This window comes from Xiphophorus maculatus, chromosome 13, assembly GCF_002775205.1.
Source record: "Xiphophorus maculatus strain JP 163 A chromosome 13, X_maculatus-5.0-male, whole genome shotgun sequence".
In the NCBI taxonomy this organism is placed as follows: domain Eukaryota; kingdom Metazoa; phylum Chordata; class Actinopteri; order Cyprinodontiformes; family Poeciliidae; genus Xiphophorus; species Xiphophorus maculatus.
Genome location: NC_036455.1, coordinates 98,881 through 108,794, shown reverse-complemented (window position 1 = coordinate 108,794; position 9,914 = coordinate 98,881). Strand labels below are relative to the sequence as shown.

At 33.7% G+C, this 9,914-nt stretch overlaps 1 protein-coding gene across 2 annotated transcripts; it reads right to left on the bottom strand.

Annotated features, from left to right (window-relative positions):
• Positions 1 to 43: 43 nt before the first annotated feature.
• On the bottom strand, positions 44 to 7,460 carry aunip (aurora kinase A and ninein interacting protein). 2 transcript variants are annotated; one of them, XM_023344904.1, is made up of 4 exons: positions 7,434 to 7,460; positions 1,911 to 2,016; positions 1,642 to 1,798; positions 44 to 1,019 (listed from the first exon to the last, which is right to left on the bottom strand). In XM_023344904.1, exons 2-4 carry the CDS (start codon positions 2,001 to 2,003, stop codon positions 70 to 72), a joined length of 1,200 nt encoding a protein of 399 aa, XP_023200672.1. In that variant the 5' UTR covers positions 2,004 to 2,016; positions 7,434 to 7,460; the 3' UTR covers positions 44 to 69. The 2 variants fall into 2 exon arrangements, with proteins under 2 accessions (XP_023200672.1, XP_023200673.1); XM_023344905.1 differs by lacking the exon at positions 7,434 to 7,460 and adding an exon at positions 2,775 to 3,012.
• Positions 7,461 to 9,914: the final 2,454 nt, after the last annotated feature.

The following is a 9,914-nucleotide window of genomic DNA, read 5'->3' as shown; positions in this document are numbered from 1 at the left end:
ATCCTGGTGAAAACTACAATAATAATAATTGCTCAATTAAACTTCCAGATTTGGACACAGAGGCGTTGTTTAGTGTTTGATCACCATGTTTCCCTGAGAGTCTTGGGTAAAGAGCATTTCATCGTCTTCATCCTCCTCCTCCTCCTCCTCCACAGGTTTGTAACTTCTCACCAGTCCAGGGCTCAGGTTACTCTGATCCTTGAGTGGGCTCCTGGTCTGGAGGCCTCGATGTGCTATCACCCTGAATCCCTCTGAGTCCTGAGTGAACAACGTGGCCAAACTGTCCTCGTCTGATTCCTTGCATTTCTGCTGTTTCTTAACAGGAGAGCTTCTTGGTTTTCTCCACAATGAGTCAAAATGCAATTCTTTCACCAGACTGCTCCCCGAGTGATCGGTTTGTTTTTGTGGTGAAGCGTTTTTTACCTCTGCCCACTTATGATTTGACCAAGTTCCAAGATGAGATAAAGAAATATATTTACTTGGAGACTTGGAGGAGATTAATCTGCTATTTTCTTTCCCGTCTTTGAAATGAGAACAGTTTTCAGCAGGTTTCTGAGTTGATGTCTTTCCCTCCATATCTTTTAGATTTCCAAAGCTCTCTGAATTCTGAATATTGTTTATAAAATTTGACTCTGAGCTGCTGAAGTCCTCAGAGTATTCACTAAAGGTGAACATAGGGTCCTGACTCCACGGCTGCGGACAGATTTGACTGTCATTATCCAGAAGTGAGGGCTCAAGGAGCCTCCGCTTGCTCTGAGGGGGTTGACACTCTGCAGATTTACCTTCTAGTGAAGCTGAATAGTGGGTTCTCTCATTGTGCCATGTAGTTGTGTTAGTCTCTCCCACATTTTCTTTTTCCAAATTATAATTCATACCGGCATCAGACTCCAAATCCAAGTTTTCAGAACAATTTTCACGTGCTCGTTTTTTCACAGTTGCGGGTCTGGTTGTGGTGGATGGTGACGAGGGCTGCCCTGGGTCCAGGCTTGGTGCTTCAGTGGAAGACATCTTGTGGAGAACTTTTGGAAGAAATCATTTTAAATATAAATTATTCTAGTTATCACATTGCAGCTTTATTATCTTTATACTGATTTCTCCACAGGGTTCCCACCACATTTATCATTAGCAACATAAATTTCTAGAATCATTTGGCCTTTTTTTGGCCAATTCTTAAAGTAAAAATTAAAGTTCTCTGACATTATGATCGATTTCTCAACAAAAATAGATGGAGGAAAGATGGAGAGACTGATGGACAAACTGCATGGTGGTTAAATAGACTGATAAATTAAACATTAGGACAACTAAAGGTTAAGATGTAGACAAACTGATATTTGCTTACTATGTTGTTGTTTTCAATATTCATAATATTTGTACTTAGAAGATAACTAATTCAAAACGCGTCCTTTTCCGAACTCTTTAAACTGCAGAAACCATGCATAGATTCCACCTGTTCAGCTCAGAAACGTTCAGTGATATGTAAAAAACAAAGTATTCCAGCTAGCTTTAAATATTTATTTTCTTCAAGCAGTCATTGAAAACACCATCAAATCTCACAAGTCTCAACAATTTTCAATACTTTATCAATGCACATACTATTCTTGTAAAAAATGTTAACCATTTAGGAAGCTACTGGCTGCTTACCTCTACGTTTAGGTGCAAAAAAAGCAGATATGGAACTCTGTTTAGTTTTTGGCATCTCCATTTTAGTCTGAGTGAAGTTGAGGGCTACAGCCAAACTGTACCCTCCACCTTTAGCCAAGGGATTCAACAGTTTAGAGATAGGACGGGCATGGCGTTTCTGGGGGGGGGGGGGGGGGGGGGGGGAAGAGCACAAAATGAGAAATAAAAAAAACAGTAAATAAAGACCGTAAGGTAACAATTCCATTTGTATTTTAAACTCCAATAATCACCTGTTTAGCCTTTTCTTTCAGCTCTACCGTGTCCAACCAAATTCCACATTCTTCCTGAGCACAACGCTGCGGTGTTGCCTTAGAGTTTTTCATAATGGAAAATGATCTGAAAAACATTAAAAAAGGGTTTACATTTATCTTTCACAGGCATATCAATATATGTTGTTGTCTATATACTTTCATCAACAAAAAATACTATTATTTTAAATGATAATCATGATAAAAATACATAAATTGTAGAACTGATAAAATGCTATCATAAATAAGGAAACACTAGACAGATATTAAAAAAGGGTAACGTTTTGGAAACATAAAAACTATTTTAAACCCTTTAGCCGTAGATAAAAATTAAAACACAATATTGGATTACCTTATAATGTAGCTACTCTAAAGTCATACAAAAACAAGATAGAAAACATAATAAAATAACATTTTCAGGCATTAAGGACCCATTAAAATGTAACAGAATAAAGAGTAACACTTCAAATTAGAAGATGAAATTAATATAAAGAAAAGCGCAGAATCACTACCAATCAAACGAAACCCCTGCCTACATAAATGGTAAAATAAAATACAATTGAACGCGTAAAATTAGGATATTTGTGTTGTGAATAGCCCATTTAAACATGAAATGCGATACTTGTTCAGAATTGTCACAAACGTTCATGTCTATTCAAAACTGTGACGTAAAGTTGAAGGTAAATATTTTTCGGGTTTTCCATCAGCTGCAAAATTAGGGACTACTCCAAAGTTTTACACAATAAACTGAACTTTGGTCTTCTCCTTCGCGTTATTAAGTTGTGGCCAAGATTTTTCTTTTCTTTTTGTCTTCGATGTGACCAGACAGACGGGCTCCGTACTTACCAACCTTGACGATGAAAACACATTAAACGTTTTTTAAGAAAAGGTTTTTCTTTTCACTCATTTCAGTTTGAGTCTGCCGCCTTTGACAATGAGCTGTCCATTTCGTTTGCCTGTTCTTCTTCTTCTTCTTGAGTTTATTGGCGGCTGACAACAAACTTTAAGTAGCATTACCGCCACATACTGGTATGGAGTGTGGTTCGAGATGGACTATCAATTTATATAATATATATATATACTCCTACAAATAACAATAATGAATAAACTAAATAAATAAATCATACATATATATATATATATATATACACACCCATTCATCCATTTTTATACTTAACTTTATACTATACCCCTCTAGATCATGCACATATTCACAAACATACCTACTATAATCAAATTCTGTGAAACAATTTAGTTTTCTTTAAATATTTAATAATTATTTGTATGTGTTTACTCCCCAAATTCTTCCTCAAAATATCTAATAAATTAATCTTTTCCTTTATACATTCAAACTCTCTTCTCATGTATCTTCTTTCTCTTTCATACTTATGACATTCTAATATAACATGCTCTATTGTTTCATATTTTCCACAGTAATCACATTTGCCATTATCATGCTTTTTTATTTTAAAAAGTGTATAATTAAGTCCTGTATGCCCAAATCTTACTCTTGTTATCACCCTTTCCTCCTTTCTATTTCTTCTTCCATTTCTTCTCTCTCCTACTATTTTCTGAATTTTATAAAACCATCTTCCAGTTTTTTCTTCATCCCACCTTTTTTGCCATTTTTCCATCAGTTTTCCTTTAACCATACTCTTTCCCTCAGATTTACTTGTTTTAACTGTAAAACTAATAGGATTTTGAATTGCCCTCTTTGCCATTTTATCTGCTCTCTCGTTTCCTTCAACCCCAATATGTGCTGGAACCCACACAAATATAACTATTAAACCCATATTTTGTATCCTAAATAATGTATGTAGTATTTCTAATAAAATGTCCATCCTACTATCTGATTGATTGTTCTTTAAACTTAATAATGCAGAGCTTGAATCTGAACATATCACTGTTTTTAATGGTTTTATTTCTTCTACCCATTGTAAAGCTAATAATATTGCCAACACTTCTCCTGTGTATACTGATAATACATCTGTAATTCGTTTTTCTATTTTTAAATTGAATTCTGGTACTACAAAAGCTACTCCTATTTTTCCATTTATTTTTGATGCATCTGTATAAATTTGCATATATTGATAATAATTGTTTAAATGTATCTGTACTGAATAACTATCTGCTATGTAAGATTTATCTTGTTTCTTTTCCATTATTGACATGTCTACTGTTGCTTCTGGTAGAATCCATGGTGGTGTTATTGATATTGGTGTTTGACTTATTTCTAAACTATTCACTTTAAATTCTTTTATTTCATTTTCAATTGTCCATCCAAAACTCCTCATTTCTTTCTTTTCTTTTTCCCAACATGGCCTTAAAATTTCCCTAGTTGGATGATCAAATTTATTGCTTTGTACATTTAACCAGTAATTTATTTCTAGTTTTGTTCTTCTTAAATCTAATGGCATTTCTCCCATTTCCACTTCTATTGCTGCTGTTGGTGTGGTTTTAAATGCTCCATAATCTTAATGCCTGATGTTGAATAATGTCTAATTTGACCAGATGTGTTTTAGCTGCTGAACCATAAACTATACAACCAAAGTCTATGTTAGATCTTATCATTCCAGTGTAAATCTGTTTTAGTGATTTTCTATCTGCTCCCCAGTCACTGCCAGCCAAGCATCTTAAAATATTTAAGATTTTTTTACATTTATCTACCACTTTTTGAATATGAATATTCCATTTTAGTTTTTCATCAAACCATATTCCTAAAAATTTTATACACTTTACTTGCTCTAATTCTTGATTATATAATTTTAATTTTATTTCCTTGTTTAATTTTTTCTGAGTAAATATCATTACTTTTGTTTTTTCAACTGAAAACTTAAATCCCCAGTGCAACGCCCATTTTTCTATTTCAATAATAACCTTTTGTAATTTTCTTACAATGAAATCTACATTTTTCCCTCTTTTCCAAACAGCTCCATCATCTGCAAAAAGTGAACATCCAATTTCTTTTCCAGTATCTTTAAATACATCATTTATCATAATTAAGAACAATAACAGACTTATAATACTTCCTTGCGGAGTTCCATTTTCTACTTTATATTTTCCTGAGATCACTTCACCAATTCTAACTTGTATTTTTCTATTTGTTAAAAAGTCTTTAATCCATTTAAATAATTTTCCTTTAATGTCCAACATATATAATTTAATTAATAATCCCTCAACCCACATCATATCGTATGCTTTTTCTATGTCAAAAAATACTGCCACTACACTTTCTTTATTTACTTGTGCTTTTCTAATTTCATGCTCTAGACATAACGTTGGATCATTAGTGCGCCTCCCTTTTCTAAAACCACTCTGAAACTTTGATATATATCCTTTATTATTTAAATAATATACGATCCTATTGTTAATCATTCTTTCCATTATTTTACATATATTGGATGTTAAAGCTATTGGTCTGTAGTTTTCTGGGTTTGAATTATCTTTTCCTGGTTTTGCTATTGGTATTATAATTGATTCCTTCCAGTTCAATGGTAGTTTTCCCTCCTCCCAAATTTTATTATATAATTGCAGTATTATATCTTTTGATTTTTCACTAAGTTGTCTTATTCTATAATAAATCCGATCTTTACCTGGTGCTGTATTTTTTGTCTTCCTGAGTGCAGAATTCAATTCAGCTTTTGTAAACTCAACATTTAACAGATTATTTGTTTCTTCAACACTCTCTACTAACTCTTTATATTTAAGTTTTGTATTTTCTCTCCCTTTTCTTCCCTCTTCACTAATATTATTTGAACTATGAATTTTACTAAATGTTCTTGCCAATATTTCAACTTTATCTTCCTCTCTTACTATATTTATATTATCCATTTTTAATATAGGATATTCAAACTCTCTCCTTATGCCATTCATTCTTTTAATTATTTTCCAAATTTTTTCTATTTTGGTTTCTTTCCCTATTGTGCTACAGAAATTCCTCCAATATTCTCTTTTAGCATTCTTAATAGTTCTTCTTACCATTGCTTGCTTTCTTTTATAATCAATTAAATTCTTATAAATTGGGTTACCTTTTAGTACTTTAAATGCTTTATTTCTTAACTTTATTGCTTTTTTACATTCATTTGTCCACCATGGCACCATTGTCTTATCATTTCTACACCCTGTTTTCTTTATAGAATTATCTGCTGCTTCCATATTTTACTAATTTCTAAATTTATATCATTTATATCCATTGTCATATCTACTTTCTCTAAATTTATTTGACTCAAGTATCTAAATTTAATCCAGTCTGCCTTATTAAAATTCAGTTTTTTATTGACCTTTATATTCTTATTTAAATTTAATCCTACTCTTATTATAATGGGATAATGATCACTACCTATTGTTGAATTTTTATCAATGAACCACTCACAAATACCAGCTAAAACATCTGAAACAATTGTTAAATCAATAACTGATTCCATCCCTGTTCTTACATTGATTCTTGTTCCCCTCCCATCATTAATACATACAAGATTTTTCATTCCCATTAATTCTTCTATAACTTGTCCATTTCTATCATTACTTTTACCCCACAATGTACTATTTGCATTAAAATCCCCACACCAAATTATTTTCCCTTCCAAATATTCGGTTAACTCCTCCAATATTTCAATTGATAATGTTTTGCATGGATTATAAAAATTTATTATTTTAAATTTGCCTTCTTGTTCCCATATTTCAATTACTATATATTCAAGTTCTTTCCCTTTCCCTAATACCTGATATTGAATCCCTTGTTTTATAAATATTCCACATCCTCCTCCACCTCTCTCCTCCTGTCGGTCTCTTCTAACACTATTATATCCTTTAATCACAAAATCTAATGTTGTTTTTAACCATGTTTCCTGAACACAAATAATTTCTGGTTTATCCTCAAGACTATCAACATAACCTTTAGGTTCCTGTCCGTTAGCAATTAAACTTCTTGTATTCCATTGTAATATTAGCATTAATTATTTTCACCTGGTGGTCCTGATCTACCATCTACCTCCAGCTTTTTGTTTATGTTCTCCCATGATCCCTCTTTAAACCCCAAAAACTTTTCAGCTCCTCTCACTATTATTTTAATTTTCTCAGTTTTATGCTTGGCTTGGTCAGTGCAGTTGATAACATATGCTACAAATAATATTAGTTTTTCTACTGATACTGTGATATTATCTTCTGATTGTACTTTGTTTTGCTGTGGGATTTGGCTCGCTATTTGTTCACTCTTTCTTGTTGTCTGCTCCTTCACATTTTTAACAGCTCTTCTTCGTTCTTAAGTTTTAATATTATTTTAACTTCCTCCCTCACAACTTTCCTCCTAACTATCCTTTCTTCTTCTGAACTACTTCCTTCCAGTTCTCGTTTATTTCCTTGAATATCACCCATTTCCTTTCCTTCATCTGTTTTATGCCTTCCCCGTCCTCTCCCTCTTCCTCTCCCCACTGGCGTCCACCCTTCAAAATCCATGTCTTCCTCATTTCCTGTCTCCATTTCCAACCAAACCATTCAATAACATACCAGTTTATGCCAAAATCCGCCTTTTCCAACTCTGATATATGTTTTGTTTTGCCGCACTTTGTCTCACAAAACCAGCCTGGGCTCCAACTCAACTACAGGTCTCGTCACTTCCGCTTCCACCTTCTCCTCCATTTTCTTTGTCTTCTTCTTTGGGATTTTATGACTGTCGTTCATTCATGTCATTGCATTACCGCCACCTTGTGGATCTTACGATCATCACATCTAAAGATTTCTCATACAGTGCCAGTTCTCTTTGAAAGACGTAAAATCTTTTCTTCCACTTTATCTAAATAAAACAAATACAATATTAGTATTCCAGTTTTCCACAAATCCAAAGTTAATATTGTCTTCTGATTCGTATCTCCTACATCCCGCAACATGTTTCACAGTTTCTTCACTCCACCAGATCAGAACCTTTCCTATAGTTTCCGTATATCCACAATGATCGCTGCTGCTTTGTTCGGAGTTACCGCTGGTTCCGCCCATCCTGTGGCTTATTGAGAGCCGATCAGCACCGGCTTGTTCACTGAATTGTGCGGTGCTGGTGGTCGAGTGTAAAAGACTTTTAACGGTTTTATCTATTTGAATTTTCTACCGGTATTTAAATAATACTGTAGTTTCTTTCTACTGCACTAGATGGGTTAAATGCTATTACTCTCTTTAATACTGAAATTATTCAATATATGACCTTATATTTTACCTTTGCAAGCATTACTATGCAATATTTGAAGTTTTAAGCAGGGTTGTTGGTACTGATTTTAAGTTATTCAGTTTGGCTGACAGGTTTGCACTGTTTAACTTTTTCCTGCTGCTTCTACTCATTTCATTTCAGCAAGTGTTCTGCAGTTGAACTCAAATGTTTCTACAATTTTCAGCAGTAACATTCAGCACTAACACGACATTTTCACAGGAAAGGCAAATGTTCTACTTACTTTCTAAGACACCAATAATATATCTATGTGTGGAGGTTAAATTAGTTCCAGCATTAGAAACATGGTAATCTATAATAGAAAACAGCTGCAGCAGAACAGAGAAAAATATAACTAAGGCAAAAGACACAACAAATTATTGAAGAAAATATTCAACCATATTTTCTAAAATCAAGATCAATCAATGTATGAATATTAATTTATAATGAATATTAAAAGTATTTTTTTCATGTTTTCGTTAAGCTTTTACATAGGTAGAGTTATACTGGTTAATATAATTTGAAACAAATAACAATCAGTTACAATGTCATTTTGTTTTAAAGAGAAACTTGGAGACTTTTTTGTATCTAGAAAAAATAAGGATGTAAGTTTATGTGAAATTTTTATCGCGTTTGATGGATTAAAAAGCCCCACCCAAATAAATAATGGAGCGTTATGGCGTCGGTTATATGTTTTAATGACGTCATATTAAACCTTATTGTATCGAACATCAGTTTTAAATTTATAATTTCACCCTGGTCACACATTGCATATGGAAATATGACGTCAATACATCCTATATCAGAGAAAACAGATTGAAAAGTGTATTATTATCATTGTATTAAATCCTTATAGTTAATTTCCAGATTTAGTTGGGCCCCTTTATCATTTACATTAAAGTCTTAACTTAATAAAACATTCATAATTTTTCCCCACTTGCATAATTATGATCAAGTTTCTGTAAAGTTCTGAAAGGTTTTTACTTTTCCTCACCCACTTTGTTAAATTATGCAAGCTGCCTGACATAACATGTTCTCTCAATTACATCAATTGAGAGAACATGTAATTTAAATTAAAGTCTTAAAACATGCAGGAATTATTCCCCCCACCCTCCAATTGCATAAACACCATGAGCTTTCGGGAAAGTTGTGGAAATATGAAAACTGCCTGATGTAACATGCCCTCTCAATTAAATTACTTTTGACCCCAATGACCTCTTCACACAGGTGGAGCCCCGCCCCTAACTGCTCTTATCTTCCTTTTTCCCTCCAGAAGATGCTCATCCCACTTTTGAATGTTTGAATGAGCCAATAGAGATTAAGGGGGCGGGATTTCTTTTTTTCTGCTTTAAATATTTTCTGAGATCACCTCATTCTACTCTTTACATTTGGAGAGGAAGAACCACTTGCTCTGAAAAAAAAGGTTTGCATTAAAAGAGAAAAACCTCAAAAGACAAGACAGCAGGAAGCTAATCAACTAGCATGTAGCTCATCTGCTCCAATCTCAGAGACTACAGATGGACCTACCATCCGGAGATCCTGCTCCATCGCTGATACTTCATCCTCTACACTCCTGGATAAAAATCTGGTCTTACCTCCATCAGCGTTCGAATCCTCGATTCAGCACGAGATTCCCACGTTCCAGAACTTCGAGGATGCTACGCCTGATTCCAATGGACCACGGTCTGCGTCTGCTGAATCTGCTTCATCCAGCATGGAAAAAAACACCCCCTGGTGTTATCTAGTGGGATCTCGCATCTGTATGAGACTCCAAACTCGGCCTATTAAACTCC